This window comes from Tachyglossus aculeatus, chromosome 22, assembly GCF_015852505.1.
Source record: "Tachyglossus aculeatus isolate mTacAcu1 chromosome 22, mTacAcu1.pri, whole genome shotgun sequence".
Classification (NCBI taxonomy): domain Eukaryota; kingdom Metazoa; phylum Chordata; class Mammalia; order Monotremata; family Tachyglossidae; genus Tachyglossus; species Tachyglossus aculeatus.
The window spans coordinates 30724259-30739447 of NC_052087.1; the positions used below are offsets into that span (position 1 = coordinate 30724259).

At 44.0% G+C, this 15189-nt stretch overlaps 1 protein-coding gene across 1 annotated transcript; it reads left to right on the forward strand.

Annotated features, from left to right (window-relative positions):
• Positions 1-8865: 8865 nt before the first annotated feature.
• LOC119943470 (olfactory receptor 4C12-like) lies at positions 8866-13165 on the forward strand. The gene is made up of 2 exons (XM_038764462.1): positions 8866-8950; positions 12212-13165. The coding sequence occupies exon 2, from the start codon at positions 12230-12232 to the stop codon at positions 13163-13165; it is 936 nt and encodes a 311-aa protein (XP_038620390.1). The 5' UTR covers positions 8866-8950; positions 12212-12229.
• The last annotated feature ends 2024 nt before the right edge of the window (positions 13166-15189 follow it).

Here is a 15189-nt window from a genome sequence, read left to right on the forward strand (position 1 = left end):
CTCCCTGTGCTTTTACTGTCAGCCCCATATGGGATAGAAACTGTGTCCGACTGATTAATTTATATCTACCCCAGTGCTTAGAACAGTGCCTGACACCTTCATTCATTCATTCATTCAATTGTACTTATTGAGCACTTTCTTTGTGCACAGCACTGTACTAAGCACTTGGGAGAGTACAATAGGAAGAACATAGTAAGTACTTAACAAATATAATAAAAATATAATCCTTCCCCCTGCCTTTGTACATTATCAAAATGCACTGGAGATGATAATAATAATAATAATGATGGTATTTGTTAAGCGCTTACTTTGTGCAAAGCACTGTTCTAAGCACTGGGGTAGACTTTCCTGAAGTCACACAGCTGACAAATAGTGGAGCTGGGATTAGAACCCACAATCACTGACTCCCAAGTCCGTGCTTTTTCCACTAAGCCACGGGATCTGTGCCTCTCTGGAAAATATTAGGGAAGAATTCTCAGTCAGCACACCATTATGCTGCCTAGTGGCTCACTGTCAGGAAATTCTTTTTCAAAAGCAATTTAAATTTCTTAGGATGTCTTTGAGGCCCATTATCTTATTCTTTCCTCAGTGGATATCAAGAACGATTAATCACCAACCTGCATGTAAGAGCCAGTCACATATAATAATTAACTTGCCTTTTTGTTTTCCAGGCTGAATAATCCCTAATAGTTCCTTAGTCTTTCCTCATGGGCGTTTTGGTTCCTAAACCTATGTCTTTATGTTACTCTTCTCAACTTTTCAAGTTCTCCACATCCCCTTATTAAATGTGGAGGCCAAAAGTGTATTTGAATTAATCAATCAATCAATATATATTTTGAGTGCTTACTGTGTGCAGAGCACTAAGCGCTTGGGAGAGTACGGTACCATAGATTTGGTAGAAGTGTTCCCTTCCCACAAGGAGTTTACAGCCTGGGGGAGGGAGGCAGATATTAAAATAAATTATGACTATGTACATAAGTATTGTGGGCTGAAGGTGGGGTGAATACCATGTGCTTAAAGGGTACAAATCTAAGTGCAAGAGCAAAACAGAAAGGAGAGGGTACAGGGGATATGAGGGCCTAGTCGGGGAAGACCTCTTGAAAGATTTACAGTTTTAACAAGGCTTTGAAGATGGAGAGACTGGTGGTCTCAGATTTTCAGGCCAGGCCAGAGAGAGGATGTGAGCAAGAGGTTAGTAGCTAGAAAGGTGAGATCGAGGTATAATGAGAAGGATAGTATTAGAGGAGCAAAGTGAGTGGACAGGGTTGTAGTAGAAAATCAGTGCCCCTAAGACATATTTACATGGAAGACCAGCTGCTACCTTAAATAATAATACTAATAATAATGACATTTGTTAAGCACTTACTATGTGCCGAACACTGTTCTAAGCACTGGGGATGATACAAGATTATCAGGTTGTCCCACGTGGGGCTCACAGTCTTCATCCCCATTTACAGATGAGGTAACTGAGGCACAGAGAAGTCAAGTGACTTGTCCAAAGTCACACAGCTGAGCAGTGGTGGAGCCGGGATTAGAATTCATGACCTCTGACTTCCAAGCCCGGGCTCTGTCCACTGAGTCACGCTGCTTCTTCACTCAACAAATCTAAAACTGAACTCATCTTCATTCTCCAATCCACTCGTCCATTCAACTTTTTCATAACAGTTGACAACACCACTATCCTCCCCATCTTTGAAGCCTGCAATCTTGACAATGTCCTGACCCCTTTCTCGTTCATCGCTCACATTCACTCTGTCAGTAACTCCTGACATTTTTCCTGCTACTACATTTCCCAAATCTGCACCTTCCTTTCATCAAAAATGGCCACTACCCTGGTCCCGACACTTGACAAATCCTGGCTAGACTGTTGCATCAACCTCTCCACCTATCTCCCTCTGTCTGTGCAGGCTCTATCCTTTCTAGTCCATACTTCACTCTGTTTTCCAGTTCATTTTTCTGCACATTTCTTTAATCCCAATAAATGCTGAGTATCTTTTCCTCTCCACATCAAGCAAAACCTCCTACCCATTTGTGTAAGGCTCTACTCCAGCTTAGACCTTCTTATAATAATGATAATTGTGGTATTTATTAAGTGCTTACTATGTGCCAACCACTGTACTAAGTGCTGGGATGGATTCAAGCACATCAAGTTGGACACAATCCCTTGTCCCATGTGGGGCTCACAGTCTTAATTACAGATGAGGTAACTGAGGCACAGAGAAGTTAAGAGAGTTGCCCAAGGTCACACAACAGAAAAGTGGCAGAGTTGAGATTAGAACCCATGACCTTCTGACTCCTAGGCCTGTGCTCTATCTACTATGTCATACTGCTTACTCATCAAGACTCTTGCTTGGCTACTCCCCAGCCTGAACTTTACATTCCTTCCAAGAGATTCTGCATCTGGGAAGAAGCTGATTGTGAGGGCACCTGAGTGTGTTTCTGTTCCTTCAGAAGATAACCAATTGTTTTCACCTCCATGACGTTTTTGACCTTGAGATGGCCGGTACCCCAGGGTCACCTCGGAACATACCACCCCTTGGCCCTCACCATCTGTGCTCATTTGACTCCACACCTTCCTGCGTCCCCTCCGGGTAGCATAGTGGTGGGGTTGCACTGGAAGCTGTGCCTTCTGGCGCTGTCCCTCCCCTGACCCGTGTGGGCCGATAACCTCTCTGGCTTGCCATGGGAACCAGAAAAGCAGATCCATGGGTTGGGGCAGAGGATGTTTCCTATCCCATGGCCAGGGACAAGAGAAGGCAGCGCCCCGCCCTCAAGGCATGTGAGTAGGAGGTATGGAGGTATGGAAGGTGGTTGGTGTCCCATCATGGTTTTGAGGCACTGCACTGAGGCTAAGGTGCTAGGGATAGTTGAAGTATCCGCTACCCGAAGATAGAGCAGTGTAGCATTGGGACAGATAATAACCCCCTCCCTTACTAGCACAACGGTCTTAAGATGGCGCACAGAGGGAAGAGCTGGGGGTGACTGTAGTGTTTGTCACACCTGTGTGAAAAGAGCTGAACAACAGCAACTTAGTAACCACCATCCTCCCACTAAGCCCACCGCCAGCAGCAAAAGTAGCAGCAACCCATGGAATAGTGAGCTTCCCCCCTCAAGTCTAAAGAGTCCATAGAACCAGTACAAAACTCCTCTGGTGGTGTGGACTCCTCCTTAGCTGCATAGTACACTGCCAGAGATCATCGTGTCCAATTGTCCAGAGTCACTGGAATGAAGGGGCGAGAAGCACCCGTCACGTTGAAACAGGAACAGGTGGCCTGGTAGAAATAGGTTCCCTTCCCTGATGCTGTCACACCATGGCTAAGACTGAAGACAGGCTCTCTGGGAAGCAGTTCAGTGATGATTCCTTTGCTGGACCTGTCTGGAACTTGTACTTCCCAAGCGATTAGTACAGTGTTCTGCACACAGTAAGCACTCAATAAATACGATTGATTGATTGATCGATTGGAAGTCAGGCAATCCTGACCATAGAATTGTGAGGCAGAGAAGTACCCAGGAGCATCATATAGCCAGGTACGATTGATAAAGTTTGAAATGATAACTTTTTCCTAATAATATTAAACAATTATTCTTAACTCATTCTTAAAAAAAAACTACTAACAATTTTAACAAATTTTCCAATTGTTCTTCTGTTGCTCTCCAAATCCTTGGGATATGATGACTAAACTTTTCCAGTCCCTTAAAAGGAAACAACTGCAAAGACAAAGTACATATCCAGATCTGTACATATGTATGATACCGAATAACATACAACTGCTTTTTGCCCAGTAGCTAGGCTATAGCAGAGACAACACACATAACTTGCATTGTCAACCCTTAAAAATGGAGATTTTATATTAAAGACCATCTGAACCAATTTAACAAGCAAAGATGAACAAACCCCAGTTCTAATACATTCAATTTATAGTATGCAGCAATTAAATCTGGACTTTGCGTGTCAACCAACCAATCAATCAATCAATCGTATTTATTGAGCACTTACTGTGTGCAGAGCACTGTACTAATTACTTGGGAAGTACAAGTTGGCAACATATAGAGATGGTCCCTACCCAACAGCGGGCTCACAGTCTAGAAGGGGGAGACTTACAACAAACCAAAACATATAAACCAAATAAAATAAATAGAATAAATATGTACAAGTAAAATAAATAAACAGAGTAATAAATATGTACAAACAAATATACATATATACAGGTGCTTTGGGGAGGGGAAGGAAGTGGGTAGTTTGGGTGGTGACCTTTCCCTTTGGATTCTGCTTTTCCTTGATAATAGGAGAGAGGGACTTGGGCTGCCCCTCGGGGTTCTGCAGAGGCACCTCCCAATCCCGTGGGGAAGAGGGTGGTTCCAGTTGTGGTAGGGGATCGGGCAGTGTGGCTCAGCGGAAAAAGTCCGGGCTTTTTGGAGTCAGAGGTCATGGGTTCAAATCCCGGCTCCGCCAGTTGTCAGCTGTGTGACTTTGGGCAAGTCACTTCACTTCTCTGGGCCTCAGTTGCCTCATCTGTAAAATGGGGATTAATAATAATAATAATGGCATTTGTTAAGCACTTACTATGTGCAAAGCACTGTTCTAAGCCCTGGAAAAAAAAACACAAAAAAAGAATTAATCAGACTGTGTCCAGCCCCTGTCCCATACGGGGCTCACAGTCTTAATCCCCGTTTTACAGATGAGGTAACTGAGACCCAGAGAAGTGAAGTGACTTGCCCAAGGTCACACTGCAGACTAGTGGCGGAGCCGGGATTGACTGTGAGCCCCCTGTGGGACAACCTGCTAATAATAATAATAATGACATTTATTAAGTGCTTACTATGTGCAAAGCACTGTTCTAAGCGCTGGGGAGGTTACAAGGTGATCAGGTTGTCCCATGGTGAGCTCACAGTTTTAATCCCCATTTTACAGCTGAGGTCACTGAGGCCCAGGGAAGTTAAATGACTTGCCCAAAGTCACACAGCTGACAAGTGGCGGAGTCGGAATTTGAACGCATGACCTCTGATCACCTTGTAACCTTCCCAGCATTTAGAACAGTGCTTGGCACATAGTAAGTGCTTAATAAATGCCATCATTAGGGAAGCAGCCTGGCTCAGTGGAAAGAGCCTGGGCTTTGGAGTCAGAGGTCATGGGTTCGAATCCTGCTCCGTCACATGTCTGCTGTGTGACATGGGTTCGAATCCTGCTCTGTCACATGTCTGCTGTGTGACCTTGGGCAAGTCACTTAACTTCTCGGAGCCTCAGTTACCTCATCTGTAAAATGGGGATGATGACTGTGAGCCCCACACGGGACAACCTGATCACCTTGTATTTCCCCAGCACTTAGAACAGTGCTTTGCACGTAGTAAGCGCTTAAGAAATGCTGTTATTATTATTATTATTATTATTATTATTATTATTATTATCGGGATCCCCCTTCTCCTCCCCAGAGGAATTCTTTCCACCCAGCTCTGAGTACATGACCCGCTTGATCTCCCGCTCAGTTACGGGAAAGTTCTTCTAACTCCTTAGTCACCCAGGGTGCCAATTTCTGCTCTAAAAGGATGGCCTGCTGCATTTTTACCTCCGCCACTGTCTGCAATAAGAGGCATTTCGTTTCACGTTCCTTTAGTTTTGCCTCTAGGGCAGCCCTCTCTGGCCTGCAGCACCCTTGCTAGGAGACTGAGGATGGTGGTCTTTCCTTTCTTTTTCCTGATTTGGGTAGCCTCCCGCCAATCCCAAAATTCCCTCACCAGATTGGCCGGATCCTCCCAGCTCTCCTCCACCCGGAGGCTGTACCATCTGGGGATTTTCCATCCCTGATCCGTGAGGAATTCAAACAGCCCCCTCAGCTCTCTGTCGCCTATCCCACCCTCATCGCCAGTTATGTCACCTGTCATCCGGGGACGGGTTCGTTCAGTGATCGGCGAGGCGAGAGAGAGAGAGAGGCTGGGGATGGAAAGCCTGAGTTTTATATAAAATTTATTCTGTGAGGCGAATTGAATTTATGTAATTGTTTAGGCGCAATGGATTGAACTTCCCTTTCAGGAGGAATATAATCAATTAGCAATATTAGAGCTTCCCTACATGGGAGGAGCACAATCATACATTAATCTCGCGTGGGTGAGGCAGATAGCTGTCACCCATGTGCACTTCCCACTCGGGAAGAATCCACTTTCATTCCATTCCCCGTGCACATGGTGGGCTGCTAGCTCTCACCATGTGCTCTCCCTACATGGGAGGAATCCACTCATGATTCCCATCAGCAGCGGGGTACCTGGGTCCCACCCACGAGACACTCACCCATCCCGCGGCCCTTACCTCAGTGTGTTGGTTCATTCATTCAGTCATATTTATTGAGCGCTTACTGTGTGCAGAGCACTGTACTAAGTGCTTGGGAAGTACAAGTTGGCAACATATAGAGACCCAACAGCGGGCTCACAGTCTAGAAGGAGGAGACAGACAACAAAACAAAACATTTTAACAAAATAAAATGAATAGAATAAATATGTACAAGTAAAATAAATAAATAAATAGAGTAATAAATATGTGCAAACATATATACATATATACAGGTGCTGTGGGGAGGGGAAGGAGGTAAGGCAGGGGGATGGGGGGAGGACGGGGAGAGGAAGGAGGGGAGGGGAGTTGGTTCTGGTTGCAGAGAGGGCATCTGGCCTTCTGGGCAGAGAAAGACACCTGGGTTGCTGCTGCTGCAGCTGCTCCTCCCGCTGCTGCATGTCTTGGTGTTCTGACCCCAAAAGGTCAGAGGCTACAGGTATTTATCACCTGTGCCCTAGGCCATTCCAGCTTCCAGCCTCAGTCTATCCAATCTCTCCCCTCTTCTCCATACCTAATTTGATTGGCACGGGGGTGAGGGACACCTTCTGTATTCCCGGCTTGGGCTGTCAATCTGGCAGATTTGGTCATGGGGGCCGTATCCCACCCTCACTTCCGAGTTCTGCCTGCTGGCTCAGGTGGTCACGAGATAGATTTTGACCTTGAGATGGCCGGTACCCCAGGGTCACCTCGGGACACATGCATACCCTGGACGTACATAAGGGAGACACTGTTATATTGTGCTCTCCCAAGTTCTTAGTACAGTGCTCTGCACATAGTAAGTGCTCAATAAATACAAATGAATGAATGAATGACTTTCTCCTCCACTCCCCTTCTGCATGGACACGAGAACATTCTTTGCCATTTCTGTCCTTTGTGTTTACTTGACTATCACTGTCGTTTGAATATTGATCCCAGTGGTATACCAACAGAGTCATCAGCTGTAAAGCTGATGGGATTCTGCCATCCCAATTGTGATTCTGTTGTGCATTTCTCTAGAGTGGAGTTAGACACTTGAAAAATGGCTGGAACAAATCCTCTCACTTCCAGGAGCTATGTGAACTGACCACTATCAATCAATCAATCATATTTATTGAGCGCTTACTGTGTGCAGAGCACTGTACTAAGCGCTTAGGAAGTACAAATTGGCAACATATAGAGACAGTCCCTACCCAACAGTGGGCTCACAGTCTAAAAGGGGCAGACAGAGAACAAAACCAAACATACTAACAAAATAAAATAAATAGAATAGATATGTACAATTAAAATAAATAAATAAATAAATAAATAGAGTAATAAATATGTACAAACATATATACATATACACAGGTGCTGTGGGGAAGGGAAGGAGGTAAGGTGGGGGGGATGGAGAGGCGGACGAGGAGGAGAGGAAGGAAGGGGCTCAGTCTGGGAAGGCCTCCTGGAGGAGGTGAGCTCTCAGCAGGGTCTTGAACGGAGGAAGAGAGGTAGCTACTAATAATAATCATAATCATAATCATAATGGCCTTTGAGTATGAATGATAACTCTCTATGTATCTAGAGTTCCTTGAATCGGAAAGAGAACAGAAAGAAGAATCATTTACCAGAAAGAGGAAACTTGATCTTTTGTTTCATGGGACTAGTGTCAGAATCTTGCTCAAGTTACTTGTAAAATGGAGGTAGCGGTGACCCATCTCTGTCTCCCAAACAAGTACCGAGAATAAGTGTCCTGAGCTAATTAATTAAAGCAAGAAGTTAAAAACATTCAAATATCCACTTTCATAATTACTGCCTTTCTTAACAGAATTTTCCAAATAACTGAATTTGCTGTCTTGGGTCAATCGATGATATTTATTGAGTGCTTAGTCTTTGCAGAGCACTGCACTAAGCTCTTGGGAGAGTACAATAGAACAGAGTTGGAAGACACGAACTTCCAGTCTAGAAGATCTGCCCTTCTGCAGGTACTTCGGGGCATGAATTCTGCCTATGAGAGTCCATCATCCCCATCCCTCTCCACCTGAACCTTAGGCCCTGCCTCCTCTCAGGGTGCTGCTTCCACAGAGGGAGAGATTTTGGCATTCAATGCTTCAGTTCTCCTCCTGGGACAAATTAAGCCCTAGCTAGCAAGTCATAAAAGGGACAGATTCAGGAGGGACATAAACGTTTCCTCAAACATTTGACCAAAACAAAGCCCAGTGTAGATACACTTTGGCAAATGTTCTTAACAGGGGAGATTAGCCATTCCTCTGAGAGAGTGAAAATTGGTACTTAACTAGGTCTTTGAACTTTGATAAAAATCTGTTGTGTGGAGTTGGTTAGAGAGCTGATGGTGACAAAAAGCAGACTGAGCTTGCCATGGTAGCAGAGTTTTGACTCCAAATAGCAGGGCAAGCTTCCTTCTGTTTTCTGAGGACAGTACCAAGTTCTGATCAGACCTGCAGGAAACAATTGGATACAGGTGACACTTGGGTCCATTTAGGACACAACGTTCTTTGAAGTCAGTGCCTGCATTCAGTTCTAATCTTGACTTTCTATCCTGAAGGTGGACTGGTGCTTTGCAATCTGAAGTTGTGCAGTACCTGAGAGAGTCAGAGCTGGGAAGAAAAGCCTACACAGACACAGGAAATAATCTACTTTCAGAATGAAGCAAACGTAAGATTTCAATATTGGCTTATGTTTGGTTTTTATTTCTCAAAAATAACTACAATTTTTTCTTTGTCTTTAATCAATGCAATGCTCTTGTCATCTATTGTTAAAGTGTGAATATTATTGCTATTTGTCTGAATGGATGTACCCTGGGCCGGCTCTAACATACAGTTACCTCATCTGTAAAATGGGGATTGAGAGTGTGAACCCTACTTGGAACAGGGACTGGGTCCAAGATGATTTGCTTGTACCTTTCCCAATGCTTAGAACAGTGCTTGGCACATAGTATGCACTCAACATAGTCTCTCTCCCACATGGGGCTCACAGTTTCAATCCCTATTTTAAAGATGAGGTAACTGAGGCCCAGAGAAGTGACTTGCCCAAGGTCACACAGCAGACAAGTGGCAGATTCAGAATTAGAACTCATGACCTCTGACTCCCAAGCCTGGGCTCTATCCACTACGGCATGCTGCTCCTCATCCCACCTTTAATAATAATAATAATAATGATGGTATTTGTTAAGCACTTACTATGTGCCAAGCACTGTTCTAAACACTGGGGAGGATACAAGATCATCAGGTTGTCCCATATAGGGCTCACAGTCTTTATCCCCATTTTACAGATGAGGGAACTGAGGCACAGAGAAGTGAAGTAAGTTGCCCAAAGTCACACTGCTGACAAGTGGCGGAGCCAGAATTAGAACCCATGACCCCTAACTCCCAAGCCCGTGCCATTTCCACTGAGCCAAGCTGCTTCTCTGACCTTTAGTCCCCCTGCACTTATGTACATATCCATAATTTCTTTATCTATTTTAATGTCTGTTTCCCCGAATAGACTGTAAGCTCCTAGTCGGCAGGGAATGTGTTTACCAAATTGGTTGCATTGTGTTCTCCCAAGCACTTAGTACAATGCTCTGCACAAAGTGTAGGTGCTCAATTAATATGAGTGATTGATTGATTATTACTTTCTGACATTCCTAATCTCCCCCTCAACATCCCTATGTCCCTTCAGAATATCGTTCTGATTCATTCATTCAATCGTGTTTATTGAGTGCTTACTGTGTGCAGAGCACTGTACTAAGCACTTGGGAAGTACAAGTCACAACATCTAGAGACGGTCCCTACCTAACAACGGGCTCACAGTCTAGAAGGGGGAGACAGACAACAACATCCACATATTAATTCAAACCTCCTGAACCTACTAACATTTTCTACGAGCATTTCTTCCTGTTACAGTGAACAGTTACAGAGAAGTAGCTTGGCCCGTGGAAAGAGTACAGTCCTGAGAGTCAGAGGACCTGGGTTATAAAGGATTATAACCTTGCCCCATGTCTGCTGTTTGACCTTGGGCAAGTAGCTTCACTTCTCTGGGCTTCGGTTATCTCATCTGTAAAATGGGGATTAAGACTGAGCCCCATGTGGGACTGTCCAATCTGATGAGATTGTACCAACCGCAGTGCTCAGTACAGGGCCTGGAACTTGGTAAGTGCTTAAAAAATACCATTAAACAAAACAAAGTACAGTGACGTTGAAATGCTCATTACTGCAGGGTGAAGTGTTTTCTTTTGTTTGGTTTGAACTGTCCTCCTAAAGCCTTGAGGGTTGTCACCTTCTCTTCATGTGGTGTTATTTGCTCCCGCTTCTAGACTTTAAGCCCAGTATAGGCAGGGATTATCTCTTTATTGCTGAATTATGCTTTTCAAGCGCTTAGTACGCTTAGTACACTGTTCTGCACACAGTAAAAGCTCAATAAATACGATTGATTGAATGAATGAATGAATGACTACCAATTCCAGATTTGCTTTGTCTGCGGCCTTCATAAGTTTATTGACTGATCACACCACCTCTCAAGTTTGAACCATAATGTTAAATTCTCTCCTCACAAGGAAGCTTTGTCACCTCCCAATCAGCTCTGTTGCTCTTCTCTGGTTCTTCTCCAGCTTCACTTTATCTTTCTTTAGATGGAGCAACCAGATCACAAGTCAACAGGTACTTTGAGATCTCTTCCCTGAACCATGCTTGATAACTCTGATTCCATTATCATATAATTGTAATTTGGAATGTTTCTCCCTAGGTGGATCACCTTTTCCTTGCTCACCTGAGATAGTGCTCTCTCTTTAAAAATGCATCAACCATTCTATGGACTAGTAGAATATTTGCCACCATCTTCCTCTCCCCTGTTGCAGGAAAAACAAGGCTAGGAATATTTCTGACAGAAATACTACTCTGCTACACCTTTACTTACATAACCTAGTGTTTTTGGGCACCTTAAAAATGGTTCATTGTCATTTCAGATCTGTATTTATCCTCTGGATTGTGAGCTCGTTGTGGGAAGGAACATGTCTACTGACTCTGTTGTGTTATAATCTCCCAAGTGCTTAGTATTGTGCTCTGCACACAGTAACCACTCAATAAATATGATCTGATTGATTGATGTCCATTTTTTCTTTCTCTTTTTTTTCTGTAGTGTTCTTTGTGTCTGACCCCCTACTAGGCTATGCGTTCCTTGAGAGTGAAGATTATGCTTTAGAAATCTGTTTATACTGTCCCAAGCATTTAGCAGAGTGATCTGCCCAAGGAAGGTGTGCAGCAAATACTCTTGATTGATTGATTGATTACCTACCATAGTGATGGGAATGTCTTTAGATCTAGCCCATCTAGATTATTGATTATCTGGATTTTTGACTATGTGGATTGTATTTAGTTCTGAATGATTAGAGATGCAGCATGGCCTAGTAGCTAGAGCATGAGTATGGGAGTCAGAAAGACCTGGGTTCTAATACTGGCTTCCCCACTTGCCTGCTGTGTGACTTAGGGTAAGTCACTTCACTTCTCTGTATCTCAGTTACCCCATCTGTAAAATGAGGATTAAGACTGTGAGCCACTTTTGGGACATGGACTGTGTATATCTCAAAGCTTAGTACAGCGCTCGGAATATCATAAGTCCATAAAAAAGGATCCAGTTTATGTGAAGTGATATCGTAATGCACATTTTTTTTTTTTATATTTGTGGTACCTCCTTGTTAAATGGAAAACCCTTCAAGGACAGGAAGTGAATTTTCTCCTTCCCTGTCTTCTGAAGAGAGCTGATGCTTAGATAATCAGTGCTGCTGTGTGACTGTGCAATTAGAAGAGTTGAAACCTGGTGGTCCCTTTTAGCCTAATTATTTTGGAAATCTGTCAAAAATTCAAAAATAGAGAACCTTCAAATGTCTTCTTATTTTGTCTAATGATTCCAATACGGATTAGATTTTTATTCTCTTTCCAGATAAACCAACTCTTACCCATGTCCTTCATAGAAAACATGGAGAAAAAAAATAATGTGACCGAATTCATCCTCCTGGGTTTTACCCAAAGTCCGGAGATTCAGAGAACATTCTTTGTCGTTTTTCTCTTATCCTATCTTGTCACCGTGATGGGGAATCTGCTCATCGTCATAGCCATAAAAGCCAGTCAAACTCTGGGCACCCCCATGTACTTTTTTCTGGCCTATTTGTCCTTCATAGATACCTGCTATACATCCTGTGTGGCTCCCAAGATGATTATAGATTTGATGCAGGAGAAGAAAACGATCTCCTTCAGTGGCTGCATGTCACAGCTCTTTGCAGAACATCTGTTCGCCGGTGCCGAGATCATCCTCCTCATGGCGATGGCCTACGACCGCTGTGTGGCCATCTGCAAGCCCCTGCACTACACGGCCATCGTGAGTCAGCGCGTGTGCAGCCTGTTGGTGGGGGTGGCCTGGACGGGAGGCTTCCTTCATGCAACCATCCAGATCCTCTTCATGGTCCAGTTGCCATTCTGTGGCCCCAACGTGATCGATCATTTCATCTGTGACTTGTTCCCTTTGTTGAAGCTTGCCTGCACTGACACCCAGGTCCGCGGTCTGTTGGTCGTGGCCAACAGTGGGGCGTTGTGTACATTAAGTTTTCTCCTACTGGTCTTTTCTTATGTCGTCATCTGGCGCTCCCTGAGGACTCAAAGTTCTGCGGGGAGACGGAAAGCCCTCTCTACCTGTGTCTCCCACATTGTCGTGGTCGTTTTGTTCTTCTTTCCATGTATTTTCATGTACATGAGACCTGTGTGCACTCTCCCTGTGGACAAGATGGTGGCCATATTTTACACTCTTGTCACCCCCATGTTGAACCCCGTCATCTACACCGCGAGGAATGCGGAGGTGAAAAATGCCATGAAGAAGCTGTGGAGCAGGAAAGTGAAATGAATTCTTTCATTTATGCAAGCGGTTGGGTGATGAAAGGGTTGACCTGGGAGATTGAGAAGGGGCAGGAGTTGTTTTTGGGGTCTAGATCATCCGGGGCATGAACATTAAAATCTGGGCTCATTCTGGGCACAGATACAGGGGGAAGAATAAATAAACCCAAATCTCTGAATGGAGGCTGGGTTGCCTTGCTACAAGCCATTTATCTCGTGTCCTTTTAGTGTAGTTAGGAACACTACCATGACAACTGTCCCTTCTTGCGGCCCAGTTCATTTCCTCCCCTCTCCCCCACCTCCAAGATGCCCCCAGGCATCTCGCTAGGGCCAGCAGATTGGAAGCTGGAACAGTAATGTTCTTAGTCTTTATAAGGAGGTTTGGCCAGGCACTCCCTTTCATAACGGGACCACAGTGAAGGCTTCTTTTATACCATCGGAGTGTTCCTGGCAAGATATGTAGGCTCAAACCTCCGTAGGATCAAACCAGACCATCCTGTACCCTATAGTTTAAGGAGCTCAGTAATAATAATATTGGTATTTTGTTAAGCGCTTACTAAGTGCCAAGCACTATACAAAACATTGGAGTAGGTACATCTTACTGGCTGAGTCCTGATCTTATTTACCTCACCTCCAACCCCTTTCCCACATCCTCCCCCTAGTTTGGATCCACCTCCCCCTTCAAAATTTGCTAGATCATCACTCTCTTCATCTTCAAAGCATTATTAAGGTCACATTTCCTCCAAGAGGCCTTCCCTGGTTAAGTCCTCTTTTTCCCTATTCTCTCTCCCTTCTGTTTTGCCTAAGAATTTGGATCCGAGACCTAAGGGCATTTGATATTCACCCCACTCCCAGCCCCAAAACATTGTATACGTGTCTATAAATTGTAGACTATAAATTATAGATTATAAATTATCTATTTATATCTATTTATAATATCTCACTCCCTCTCATCAACTGTGAGCTCATTATGGGCAGGTACTGGGTCTACTCTGTCTATTGAGTCTGAAGTACTGTACTTTCCCAAGCACTTAGAACAGTGCTCTGCATACAGTAAGCACTCAATAAACACTACTGATGATGATGATGATGATTACGATGATTCTGGAGGCTTCTCTCTTGACCTGCCCTGGGCCAGTCAGGCCAGGAAAGACTCACACACCATCAGTGATTCTTCCACAAATTTTAGAATGCCGGGAAGGCTATGGAGGTTGCTGTGGTTGTGACTTCTGGTCTCTGAGCCATGAGGAGCCTGTAGCTCTGCATCTCTGGGTACAGTACTTATTACACTTGGGAAACTCCATGTAAGGTTGAGGTGATGGGCTGGAAAATTCAGCAAAACAGAACAATAACAACTATCCCTTATGCTTGACTTAAGCAGATCATACAGCTTCTGAATTTTCTCAGATGTCTGAATGCTTTAACCACAAAGACTAGGACTCTCCGGTGAGAACTTGAAAAACAATTTGGACATAATCACGAATACGTTGGAAACTATTTCACTGTTAGGATCAAAACACTCAACAGTACAGTGTGAAAAGAGTTAGGGCCCCCTGTGCATCACACACCGAGCTTTGCATGGCATTTTGGATTCCCCCCAGCAGAGACTGAAGCAGTCTGTCAAATACCTTTCACCCACCCTTGTGGACACAGACTACCAACTGTGTTATATTGTATGCTCCCAAGTGCTCTGCACACAGTAAGCGCTCAATAAATGCAACTGATTGATTTATTAATAGGATCTCTCAACCATGCCTCCCACAGCATCAATATGTAAAGGGTGCCATTTATACAGAAACAAAGCACTGTTCATAAAGAAATCACAAACCAAAAATGCCCCAGAGCAGAACCATGAATTTTTTTTCACACTTTTACCATTTTATGTTTTTATTTCTTGCATCTCCCTTATATCAGCCACTAAACCACTGGGGGAAGTATCATGCATTTACAGAAAAGTAATTTAAGTATAATTCTAATGCATTAGAGCTACATGGCTAGGGATATGGATGTTTTTTTTTTTTTTTTGCAAATTTT